At 44.8% G+C, this 13,413-nt stretch overlaps 1 protein-coding gene across 14 annotated transcripts in view; it reads right to left on the bottom strand.

Annotated features, from left to right (window-relative positions):
* Positions 1–13,413, bottom strand: part of SFI1 (SFI1 centrin binding protein) — a 127,235-nt gene that overhangs the window by 30,447 nt on the left and 83,375 nt on the right. For all 14 annotated transcript variants that reach the window (XR_004031016.1, XM_030816134.1, XM_030816139.1 and 11 more), the window contains 4 exons: positions 11,302–11,458; positions 9,159–9,320; positions 5,725–5,795; positions 3,801–3,893 (listed from right to left, as the gene is read on the bottom strand). Coding sequence is in view for 13 of the 14 variants with exons in the window: in XM_030816134.1 (XP_030671994.1) it covers positions 3,801–3,893; positions 5,725–5,795; positions 9,159–9,320; positions 11,302–11,458 (483 nt within the window). In the remaining variant the exon portion in view is untranslated. The remainder of the gene's footprint in view (positions 1–3,800; positions 3,894–5,724; positions 5,796–9,158; positions 9,321–11,301; positions 11,459–13,413) is intronic.

Raw genomic sequence — 13,413 nt, 5'->3', positions numbered from 1 at the left:
CAATAACATAAAACATTGGGCCGGGCCCAGTAGCTCACACCTGTAATCCCAGCACTTTGGGAAGCCAAGGCGGGCGGATCACCTGAGTTCTCGGGAGTTTGAGATCAGCCTGACCAACACGGAGAAACCCTGTCTCTAATAAAAATACAAAATTAGCCAGGTGTGGTGGCACATGCCTGTAAACCCAGCTACTTGGGAGGCTGAGGCAGGAGAATCACTTAAACCCAGGAGGTGGAGGTTGCAGTGAGCCGAGATGGCACCATTGCACTCCAGCCTGGGCAACAAGAGTGAAATCCCATCTCAAAACAAAAAAAAAACCACAGAAAAAACCACAAAAACATTATACAAAGTTAGGCATGGTGGTGTGCACCTGTAGTCCTAGCTCCTCAGGAGGCTGAGGCAGCATATTCTCTTGAGCCCAAGAGGATGAGGCTACAATGAGCTATGATCACACCACTGCACTCTAGCCTGGATGACAGAGTGAGACTCTGTCTCTAATAATTATAATAATAAATAAATTGCATAAACAAAATAACTGGCCTGTCCTTTTTTTTAAAAAAGGCAGTCATTTAAAAAGGTATACATTATGCTAAGTGAAATAAGCCAGTTGCAAAAGGACAAATACTATATGATTCCACCTATGAGGTCTCTAGAATAATCAAATTTATAGAGACAGAAAGTAGAATGGTGGTTTCCAGGGGCTGAGGAAAGAGGAAATGGGTACAGAGTTTCAATTTTGCAAGATGAAAAAGTTGGCCGGGCGCGGTGGCTCAAGCCTGTAATCCCAGCACTTTGGGAGGCCGAGGTGGGCGGATCACGAGGTCAGGAGATCAAGACCATCCTGGCTAACACAGTGAAACCCCGTCTCTACTAAAAATACAAAAAATTAGCCGGGTGTGTTGGCGGGTGCCTGTAGTCCCAGCTACTCGGGAGGCTGAGGCAGGAGAATGGCGTGAACCCGGGAGGCGGAGCTTGCAGTGAGCCGAGATCACGCCACTGCACTCCAGCCTGGGGCACAGAGCAAGACTCCGTCTCAAAAAAAAAAAAGAAAAAGTTCTAGAGATGAATAGTGATGATGATTGCACAATGTGGATGTACATGTCACTGAACTGTACACTTAAAAATGGTTAAAGTGATAAAGTTTAAGTGATGTATCTTTTGCCACGATTTAAAAATATAATAGGCCGGGTGTCATGGCTCACGTCTGTAATCCCAACACTTTGGGAGGCCGAGGTAGGAGGATCACCAAAGGTCAGGAGTTCGAGACCAGCCTGGCCAACATGGTGAAATCCCATCTCTACTAAAAATACAAAAATTGGCCAGGCATGATGGTGTGCATCTGTAGTCCCAGCTACCCGGGAGGCTGAGGCAGGAGAATAGCTTGAACCTGGAAGGTGGAGGTTGCAGTGAGCCGAGATCCAGCTACTGCACTCCAGCCTGGGCGAGAGAGAGACCCGGTTTCAAAAAAGAAAAAATATATATATATATATATAAACAAAAACATAATAAAGAAGTATGGTTGGGGGAAGGAAACTTCTAGATTAAAAGCTTTAAGAGATATAATAACAAAATCCATTTCTGCTAAAAATCAATCGGAAAAGAACCAAATGGAGTTAGTGATCCTTAACTGCATTCTGGTTTGTAAAAAGCAGCTACAAATAAGACATTTTTAAGACAACTATGGAAATTTGAATGTTGACTGGATATTAACGTTAGGGAATCACTGTTACTTTTCTTAGGGATGATAATGACATTGTTGTTACATAAGAAAATGTCTTTATCTTTGAGTGACGCATGCTGAAATATTTAGGTGCAAAGTGTCGTGATGTCTATAATTTACTTTGAAATTATTCAGCAAAAAACAATGAAGCAAATATAGCAAATATTAACAATTACTATATCCAGGTAGTGACTATACAGAGGCTTATTATACTATTTTTTTTCTATTTTTCTGTATGTTTAAACATTTTCATAAAACAGTAACAGGGAAAAAAATCCTACACCAAGAAACGAAATCTTCAAGTAGAGACAATATTTGTTGGCATCAAGTAAACAAACCATTGTTTTATAATAGACTTACAATGGAAGTGAATAGACTTAACAACAGAAACACAACCAAAGCCTCCTACTGGGGCCGGGCATGGTGGCTCACGTCTGTAATTCCAGCACTTTGGGAGGCCAAGGCAGGTGGATTGCTTGAGGCCAGGAGTTTGTGACCAGCCCAGCCAACATGAGGAAAAACCCATTTCTACTAAAAATACAAAAAAATTAGCTGGGCTTGGTGGTGCACACCTGTGATCCCAGCTACTTGGGAGGCTGAGACATGAGAATCGCTTGAACTTGGGAGGCGGAGGTTGCAGTGAGTTGGGATCGCACCACTGCAGCTGCACACCAGCCTGGGAAACAGAGCAAGACCCTGTCTCAAAAAAAAAAAAAAAAAAAAAAAAAGTGTATTTGGGCCAGGTGCGGTGGCTCACACTTGTAATCCCAGCACTTTGAGAGGCTAAGGTGGGCAGATCACTTGAGCCCGGGAGTTTGAGATCAGCCTAGGCAACATAGTAGGACCCTGTCTACAAAAAATACAAAAATTAGCTGGGTGTGGTGGCTTACAGCTGTAGTCCCAACTACTTGGGAGGCTGAGGCAGGAGGATCACTTGAACCTTTAGTGATCTACTGCACTACAGCCTGGGTGACAGAACAAGACCCTGCCTCTAAATAAGTAAGGAAAAAAAGAAAGTGTATTTGTATCACTATATCCCCTAGGTCAGGGTTAAAATCCACAGTCCCTGAACTTTGAGTCAACTATCCATTTCTTGGCAAACAGATAAAAAAATGGGATCAAACAAGTTTTTCTATCAGCAGGTATGGATTATCAAAGAAAATGCAAACTAAAGAGGCTGAGCACGGTGGCTCACGCCTGTAATCCCAGCACTTTGGGAGGCTAAGGCGGGTGGATCATCTGAAGTCAGGAGTTCGAGACCAGCCTGGCCAACATGGTGAAACCTCGTCTCTACTACAAATACAAAAATTAGGAAGGTGTAGTGGTGCATGCCTGTAATCCCAGCTACTCAGGAGGCTGAGGCAGGAGAATTGCTTGAACCCAGGAGGCGGAGGTTGCAGTGAGCTGAGATTGTGCCACTGCACTCCAGCCTGGGCAAGAGATAAAGACTATGTCTAAAAAAAAAAGAAAGAAAAGAAAGAAAGAAAAGGAAGGAAGGAAGGAAGGAAGGAAGGAAGGAAGGAAGGAAGGAAGGAAAGAAAGAAAGAAAGAAAGAAAGAAAGAAAGAAAGAAAGAAAGAAAGAAAGAAAGAAAGAAAGAAAGAAAGAGCAAGCAAATGCAAACTAAGGTTTTAGAGTTGACAGTCTGGACAAATCTTGAAGCATAAAAGTTTTTTTAAGGCCGGGCACAGTGGCTCACGCTTGTAATCCCAGCACTTTGGGAGGCCGAGGTGGGTGGATCACGAGATCAGGAGATCGAGACCACGGTGAAACCCCGTCTCTACTAAAAATGCAAAAAATTAGCCGGGCATGGTGGCGGGCGCCTGTAGTCCCAGCTACTCGGAGAGGCTGAGGCAGGAGAATGGCGTGAACCCGGGAGGCGGAGCTTGCAGTGAGCCGAGATCGCGCCACTGCACTCCAGCCTGGGTGCCTGGGTGACAGAGCGAGACTCCGTTTCAAAAAATAAAAATAAATAAAAAGTTTTTTTAAAAACAGTTCCGCTTAATTTGGCAAGACTGAAAAAAAAAGTGAGAGAGAATGGCCATCAGAAGAGGTCCCTTGATACAGAAGACAACCCTCACCGTGACACCATGCTGCTGGTGGGCGAGATTCCTTCTTATTTGCTGGAGGTGGGCGTGGGTCACATTGTCTTTTAGGGCTCTAAAGCAAAAATACTGTGCAAAGAAAGGACACAAATGATTACAAAGACTGGAATCAGTAGAGTCTGTAAGCTAAGAGTAGATGAAGGCAGACAGTGCCTCAAATCAGAGGGGAGAAGCTTGGTCACAGCTTCTCATAGCTGTTCCATCTCCCTGAGTGTTTCTCTGCTTTGAGATTCAACTGGGAGCCTAACACAAGCCAGCCTGCACAGCAGGCACTTAATAAATATTTGCTGAACCCTCCCTGCTGTCCATCTATACTGCACAAGAACAAACACACCCACACCAGGAGAGAACCCCATGACCCACATGACAATTCTACAGACCAAGGTAAATATCAACTGTTGCCTCTCAGAAAAAGACAGACTTTTTGTCTGTGGTGGTTTTTGTGTTTTTGTTTTTTTACCATGTGGGCTCAGTGCGTACATTTATATGATTATAAATGCAGTGCTGCTAAAATGGAAGAAGGAATCTTTAGTGAAAGGAAGGGTTGGGGTTGGGCCAGGATGGACCTGGATCCAGCTCCATCAATAATGCCTAAAAGGCCAGGTGCAGTGGCTCACACCTGTAATCCCAACACTTTAGGATGCTGAGGCAGGAGGACTGCTTGAGCACAGGAGTTCAAGACCACCCTGGCCAACAGAGGGAGACTCTGTCTGTATAAAAAACTAAAAAATCAGGCCGGGTGTGGTGGCTCACGCCTGTAATCCCAGCACTTTGGGAGGCCGAGGCGGGCGGATCACGAGGTCAGGAGATCGAGACCATCTTGGCTAACACGGTGAAACTCTGTCTCTACTAAAAATACAAAAAATTAGGTGGGTGTGGTGGCAGGCACCTGTAGTCCCAGCTACTCAGGAGGCTGAGGCAGGAGAATGGCGTGAACCCTGGAGGCGGAGCTTGCAGTGAGCCAAGATAGCACCACTGCACTCCAGCCTGGGCGACAGAGCGAGACTCTCTCAAAAAAAAAAAAAAAAAATCTAAAAAATTAGTTGGGCATGGTGGCATGTGCCTGTGGTCCCAGCTACTTGGGAGGCTGAGGTGGAAGGATCATTTGAGTCCAGGAGTTCAAGGCTGCAGCAAGCTACAATTGTTAACACTGCACTCCAGCCTGGGTGACAAAGGAGACCCTATCTCTAATAATAATAGTAATGATAATAATAATACTAATGCCTCAACACTGGGCATGGTGGCACATGCCTATAGTCCCAGCTACTCAGGAGGCTGAGGTGGAAGGATTGCTTGAGCCCAGAAGTTTGAATCTAGCCTGGACAATATAGTGAGACCCCATCTCTAAAAAATAATAATAATGCCTCACAAATTGGCTAAGCAAAGCTGATTTGCCCATTATTTCCCCATGCCTTAGGCTTCAATTTTCTGAGACAGAAGTGAAGTTATCAGACTGGATTAGGGGTTTTCATATTGTGCTTTGTGGAGCCCCACAGGCTCCTGAAAACATTTGAAGACCATCTCATGTAGCAAGGGAAGGGAATAGTAGCAGGTAGAACAGGGACTGACTCCCTGACATGCTTCAACCACAGCAAGACTACTTTGACCTATTTTATAGGTGAGGCTTCTGCCACTCAAAAGGGGTTTTCCCATGTAAAAAAAGCTCAGGACTAAATGATCTCTGAGGTTTTGACAGCTCCATACCCCTCTGACCCTACACCATTAGCACCTGTAATCCAAAATGAAAAGAGGGACACCCACAATGAAAGGAGGGCTTCATGACCAAAACTCACCCATAGCTGACTGCATTTAATGAAGGTGATAGGGGTCAGGGTCCCCCAAGAGTGGATACCCAAGCAAGGCTGCCAAGCGGAGCCATGCCAGGATGCAGGGCTCTTACCAGCTGGCTGTGCCTGTGGTGCTCTTCTGCCATCTCACACTGGGCAGCTTCCTCTGCACACAGCAGCATGTCTGCCAGGAAGTGAAGGCCTCTAGTCTCAACAAGGTTCTGACCCCTACACAGTGCATTCTCAGCAAGCCACCTGAAGGGCCATGGCTATCGGGGATAACACACGTACCAGGTAGGCTGAGGTCCACCTCTGTCTACTCCTGATGATCCAGGGAAGCAGTGGGCAAAGGGAAACCCTGTCAGTTACTGATCAAACATCTGGTCTTGCATTCCTCCCCTTGAATGCCCATGAGATGAGAGGCAAAAAATACCTGAGATAAACTGCTACCAATTTCAGTAAACATTTAGAAATCACTGTATCTAAAGCAGAATCTGCTCCTTTTTCTATAGAATGTTTTGGCATCACAATCCAGTTAGATGTTTGAGCTAAAAATCTTGGAGTTATTTTCAAACCTTTTCTCCTGCCACTCTCATCTAATCAGTCGCCAAGTCCATCTGCTCCCTTCCTAAATCTCTTGGCTCTCTCCATCCCCTCCTGCTCTTCTGTCCCCACCCCCAACACCCTGCAGTTCACCCGACTCCCTTACATAGACTGGTAAGTGAGCCTCCTCCCATAACTGGTCTCCCACCAGTGCTAGCCTCTCCACTAATCCAGAATTATCCCTTCCAAAGCACAAATCTGACTGCATTTCTTTTTTTTTTTTTTTTTTTTTAAGAGACTGGGTCTCACTGTCACCCAGGCTGGAGGGAAAGGGTGCCATCATAGTTCACTGTAGCCTCAAACTCCTGGGTTCAAGTGATCCTCCCGAAGCACTTGGATTACAGGTGTGAGCCACTGCCCCCAGCCTCTTCTCTTCTTAAAAACCCCTGATGCTGGGTGTGATGGTGTGTGCCTGTAGTTCCACCTACTTGGGAGGCTGAGAAGGGAGGATTGCTTAAGCCCAGGAGTTCAAGACTGTAGTAAGCTACCACTGCGCCTGTGAAAGCCACTGCACTCCAGCTTGGGCAACATGTGACCCTGTCTCTAAATTTTAAAAAGTAAAAAACCTCCAGAGGTTCCTGCATCTACTTTCCCACCATCCATACCTCCACAGCCCACCAGATTCTTGAATGCTTTTCCTCACTGAAATGCCTTTTCCAACCTTCTGCAGTCTTCCCCTAAGACATCAAACTTCCCAACTTCTCATCTCCTATGACTTAAATTCTGCACAAACATTACCTCCTTGGCTGAATCTCCACAGTCGCTCTCACGGAACTTCATACACATCTTTATGATAGCAGTTATCATGCCATATTTAAAGACCCATTTTCATGTCTATTTTCCCCACTAGACCATGAACTATCATTAGTCTGAGCTTCCTCATATCCCAGAATTTAAGCAGGAGTTTATACAAAGCAAGACTTTGATGAACAAATAAAATGTGTGGATGAATATCCTAGGCAGTCCAAATTCTCACACTTGGGCACACAGTATGGTAGAGGTAGTGATTAAGAATATGGCTGGGTGCAGTGGCTCAGGACTGTAATCACAGCACTTTGGGAGGCCGAGGCGGGCAGATCACCTGAGGTCGTCAGGAGTTCGAGACCAGCCTGACCAACATGGAGAAACCCTGTCTCTACTAAAAATACAAAAAAATTAGCCGGGCATGGTGGTGTATGCCTGTAATCCCAGCTACTCGTGGGGCTGAGGCCGGAGAATTGCTTGAACCGGGGAGGCAGAGGTTGTGGTGAGCCAAGATTGGGCCATTGCACTCCAGCCTGGGCTACAAGAGCGAAACTCCATCTCAAAAAAAAAAAAAAGGGAAAAAAAAGAATATGTACACAGGGCTGGACATGGTGGCTCACGCCTGTAATCCCAGTATTTTAAGAGGCCGAGGCAAGTGGATCACTTTGGGTCAGGAGTTTGAGACCAGCCTGGCCAACATGGAGAAACCCCATGTCTACTAAAAGCACAAAAATTAGCTGGGCGTGGTGGTGGCCACCTGTAATCCCAGCTACTCAGGAGGCTGAGACAGGAGAATCGCTTGAACCCGGGAGGCGGAGGTTGCAGTAAGCTGAGATGGCACCACTGCAATCCAGGCTGGGTGACAGAGCAAGACTCTGTCTCAAAAAAAAAAAAAAAAAAAAAAAAAGAAAGAAAGAAAGAAAAAAAGAGGCCAGGTGTGGTGGCTCATGACTGTAATCCCAGCACTTTGGGAGGCTGAGGCGGGTGGATCACCTGAGGTCAGGAGTTTGAGACCAGCCTGGCCAGCAAGGCAAAAACCCGTCTCTATTACAAATACAAAAATTAGCCGGGCGTGGTGGCACATGCCTGTAATCCCAGCTACTCGGGAGGCTGAAGCAGGAGAATAGCTTGAACCCGGGAGGCGGAGATTGCAGTGAGCCGAGATTGCACCACTGCACTCCAGTCTGGGTGACAGAGCAAGACTCCATCTCAAAAAAATAAATAAATAAAGTTAAAAAAAAAAAAGAGTATGCACACAGGAGTTAAAGGCCTAGGTTTTGAAAATCCTGACTCTGCCAATGACTTGTGACTTTAATATACACTCAACTCCTCTCAATCTGTTTCCTCGTCTGTAAAATGGCAATAGTGGCACCTACTCCACAGCACTGCTATGAGGATGAAGAGGATGATGCATAATGTCTGCTACATAGTAAAAGCGCAATAAATGGAAGCTATGATCATGGTAATGGTATCACCAAGAAAAAGATAGTGGTAGCTATTTCCACCACCTAGTGGGTAGAGAAAAGCATTTAAATTGTAACACCAAAAAATGTGAATCAGGAAAGTAGGATTACCTCTGAGGGAAAAGAAAAAGAATGCAGTCAGGGAGGAACAGATAGGTGTGCTAGCAAGGTTCTATTTTGAAAGTTGGGTGACAAGATACATAGTTGTTCATTTTATTATTTTTAAACTATAAATATGTAAGTACTCTTTTTTTTTTTTTTTTTTTTTTTTTTTTGAGACGGAGTCTCGCTCTGTCTCCCAGGCTGGAGTGCAGTGGCGCAATCTCGGCTCACTGCAAGCTCCGCCTCCCGGGTTCACGCCATTCTCCTGCCTCAGCCTCTCCGAGTAGCTGGGACTACAGGCGCCCGCCACCACGCCCGGCTAATTTTTTTTTTTGTATTTTTAGTAGAGACGGGGTTTCACCGTGGTCTCGATCTCCTGACCTCGTGATCCACCCGCCTCGGCCTCCCAAAGTGCTGGGATTACAAGCGTGAGCCACCGCGCCCGGCCATATGTAAGTACTCTTTTTATACACAATCCCAATTAAACAGAAAATTTTAAGACTGTCAACAGAGATAAGGCTGTTTTAAATTGTTTGGCAATTGTTTCCCATATATCTCATGACTTGTTTCACATGCTGCTGAGCTCATGCTGTCCTGGCTGAGGCAATGGACAGGCTGGCTATCTGAAAGGATACAGTGTTTCCAGTGAGTAAAGGCGCGCCGCAGGGCCATCTTCCTGGCCAGTTTCTCCACCTGGGCATGGTGGGCGTACAAGCTCTCCCTCCGCTCCCAGGCCTGCTGCCAGTCACAGAAGTGTATCTGGAGCACGGTGACATGATGGAATCGCTCAGCCATCTCTGCAACAGAGAAATAACTTAAGTGCTGCTCCCCTAAGGTTAGAAGATGAGCTAGAAACATCTTTAAGACAAACTGAACCCCACTATTGGCAGAGAGCAGGGGTTCAAGGCCACACACACACACACACACTCCTAAACGTTTTTTTTTTCTTTGAGTTGGAGTCTCGCTCTGTCGCCCAGGCTGGAGTGCAGTGGCGTGATCTTGGCTCACTGCAACCTATGCCTCCCAGGTTCAAGCGATTCTCCTGCCTCAGCCTCCCAAGTTGCTGCAATTACAGGCATGCGCCACCACCCCTGGCTGATTTTTCTGTATTTTTAGTACAGACGGGGTTTCACTATGTTGGCCAGGCTGGTCTCGAACTCCTGACCTCAAGTGATCCGCCTGCCTCAGCCTCCCACAGTGCTGGATTACAGATGTGAGCCACTGCGCCTGGCCAAAATACAAGTTTTTTAAACCTTGAAAGGTCATTAGGAATACCTGAGCTACATCTCCTCTCTCTAAGGAAAGAGAAAAGGTCTGTGATTTTAGGGAGGAGGATGCTATAAAATCAGTTACATCAAAGGGCTGAGGCTCCTCATTAGATACTGATGAACAGGAATGATAACAGTTGCTTTTAAAAAGGACTGTTTTACTTTTGTTTCTAAACAAATGTCTCCTGGATAGGACTTAGAGATTGAGTCAATGACATAAAATTCAGTTGCCATGCTGGCACAGGCTTTTTTGAGCTTTCAGCCAACCTGATCCTGGCTGCCAGCTTCATCTCCTTTTAATGCTAGTCAGATAATGGTCTGATGAGCTAGGGCCCAGGAAGGGGATGGGAATCAGACCCGGAATTTGACTGCTGTAATTGGAGGCAGGCATTAGTCTATAGCTTATCATACTAAACAGCTTAATGCCTTTACATTCCAGGACTGGGCAACTGGACTGTTGGTCTGGGGTCACTATCCTCCAATGAACACATTTAAACTCTCCCAAGAGACAGTGTTGGCTGCCTAAGAGATTTCTGCAGGGAGGTTTAGGCGAACGCCAGAGACTCTTAACCCAGTATTTAGCATAGTACTTGACTCACTTCGGTATAAACTCAATAAACTTAAGTTAAAAAGTGTACCAATGTTCACATTTCTATGTATTATTACTTCTGAATCTAATTGGGAAACAAAACCATATAAACAGTATCCAAAAAACTTGACATCAAAATCACATGCATTTGCATAACTGGAGACAAACGGAAACTATCCAAATATCCATTAATAGGAGAATGGCTAAGTATATTAAGGTAAGCCATCCTATAAAATATGAATAGTTGTTAAAAATAACATTTATGACAAATACTTAAGATGTAGGAAAGCGTTAACTGTGTGGAAAAAAGCAAGACACAAAACCATAGGTTATCAACATATTAATCAAAATAATTACAATACTTATAGCAAAATGAAAACCCTATTTAGATAAAAAATATACAGAAGAGGCCAGGTGCAGTGGCTCACGCCTGTAATCCCAGCACTCTGGGAGGCCAAGGCAGGCGGATCACCTGAGGTCAGGAGTTTGAGACTAGCCTGGCCAACACTGTGAAACCCCATCTTTACTAAAAATACAAAAATTATCCAGGCGTGGTGGTGGGCACCTGTGATCCCAACTACTCGGGAGGCTGAGGCAGGAGAATCACCTGAACCCAGGAGGCGGAGGTTGCAGTGAGCCGGGATTGTGCCACTGCACTCCAGCCTGGGCGACAAGAGCGAAACTCCGTCTCGAAAAAAAAAAAAAATCTATATAGATAGCTAGATAGATATAGATATATAAATAAAAGGCCAAAGAGAAATAAATGTGACTCAAGGATGATGTATTTTCCTCCTTAATCTCCTTTTACCAAAATTTCTGGAGTAGCACCATTATATTACTTCTTAGTATAGTACCACTGGCAGCAGGAGTGGAAATTGTGACCAGATCCTCTATCTCGAGAGCCTGGAGCTTCCTGCTCACCATTCTGCTGTCTCTTCACTCTGCGGACTTGCAGGTATTCAAGCCAGGCCTTTAGAAATCTCCTCTTTTGCCAATGCTGATGATGTTTCACTGCAGAGACAACCTTCTGTTTCTGCTTCTGGACATACAGGAGCTGTTCCTGCCACTGTGACCAAGCCTGAAAACCAGAGAAAAGGCAATAGTCAAAGGAGAGGCAGGAAAACAGGGTGAAGTACAGGTGGAGAGGGAAAAGAGAAAGACACACATGCTGGAAAGGCCGAAATTAGAAACAAGGAAGTGGCAATCCCCTAGCAGGATCATAAGCTATGGGACTGTGGGGTAAAAGGGTCTTTAAGAGGGACATTCTGCTTTCAAAAGTAATTTTTTTCTGGATTAAAAAAAAAAGAAGAAGAATAAAATCAACAAGCAGATGCCGGGCGCGGTGGCTCACGCCTGTAATCCCAGCACTTTGGGAGGCCGAGGCGGGCGGATCACCTGAGGTCAGGAGTTTGAGACCAGCCTGCCCAACATGGTGAAACCCCATCTCTACTAAAAATACAAAAAATTAGCTGGGCGTGATGGCGGGTGCCTATAATCCCAGCTACTCAGGAGGCTGAGGTAGGAGAATCACTTGAACCCAGGAGGCGGAGGTTGCAGTGAGCTCATATCGCACCACTGCACTCCAGCCTGGGCGACAAGAGCAACCAACTCAAAACAAAAACAAAAACAAGCAGACAAGGAGCAGAAACAATCCGAGGGGTGATATAATTAATTCAGATTTGGGATAAGTGAGGGTCTGCCTTTTCTTCCAAAGTCAGAGAAAGCCTACTGTAAAGTGGTCCTTTTTCAGGCAGATTAGTTCCAGGGATGTCTATCTACAGAAGCTAAGGGTCTACAAGGGTCTATAAATGCACACCCTTAGATCAGTAATAATGCATGTTCTAATCTGAAGATGACTTAGACAAAGACTTCATATCTTTTCTTCAACCTGTTGCACCTCTCCTTTCCCTCCTCTCAACTGAATACCATCGTTCCCATTTCACTAAGAAAATAAAAGCAATCAAAAGAAAATTTCCTCAAGGTCCACCATGTTTAACTACCCACCTGCCCATGGGCTCTGTCTTCTCTCTTTCCTGCTACTCTGGATAAACCGTCCAGGCTCCCACCAAAGTCAGTCCCCTCCCAACCCTGTCCCACTCTGGCTACATCTCATCTTCCCAAGTTTACTGCCTTGGCAGTTCCCCTCTTATGAATCACCAGTTTTCACTCTCTATAGATTTTTGAAATCAGCATATCAATGTGCTATTATTTTTCCTATCCTAAAAAAAAAAAATCTCTTCAGGATGTAACAACTAAAAGCAATGGGTGACCTTTGATTAGACTATGAAAATGAAAATAGCAACAATATACAGTTTTAATATGAAATGCATGTTATATATTATCATATCAATATTAAATTTCTTGGAATATAATAATGATATTATGGTTATGTGGGAGACCATCCTTTTTAGGAGACATATGCTTTAAGATAAACTTTGTGTCTACAATTTTAGAGCAGCTCAGACAAAATAAATGTGTATAAGCAAAAGTGGCAAGATGTTAACAATGGGTTGGTGTTACAATGATGTTACAATGCCTGTAATCTCAGCACTTTGGGAGGCCAAGGCAGGAGGATTGCTTGAGCTCAGGAGTTTGAGACCAGCCTGGGAAACATGGCGAAACTCTGTCTCTACCAAAAAAAAAAAAAAAAAAAAAAAAAAAAAATTAGCCAGGTGTGGTGGTGTGTGCCTGTAGTCCCAGATACTTGGGAGGCTGAGGTGGGAGGATCGATTGAGCCAGGTAGGTTGAGGCTGCAGTGAGCAGTGATCATACCACTGCACTCTAGTCTGAGCAACAGAGTGAGAACCTGTCTCAAAAAAACCAAACCAAACCAAACCAAACCAAAAAACCACAATGGGTTAAACTAGGTGAAACACATATTAGGTGAAACACAAACTAGGTGAACCCACCTTTTCTATGATTTGGTGTTTGTCAGAAATAAAAAGTTGTGGGGGCAAGACTGCCATTACAAAAATACTTTCTGAAAGGAATAAACCAGTGATTCTTAAACAAACAAAGCAACACCCCTCTCTA

The sequence above is a fragment of the Nomascus leucogenys genome, chromosome 7b, assembly GCF_006542625.1.
Source record: "Nomascus leucogenys isolate Asia chromosome 7b, Asia_NLE_v1, whole genome shotgun sequence".
NCBI classification, from domain to species: domain Eukaryota; kingdom Metazoa; phylum Chordata; class Mammalia; order Primates; family Hylobatidae; genus Nomascus; species Nomascus leucogenys.
This window is presented reverse-complemented; position numbering and strand designations above follow the sequence as displayed.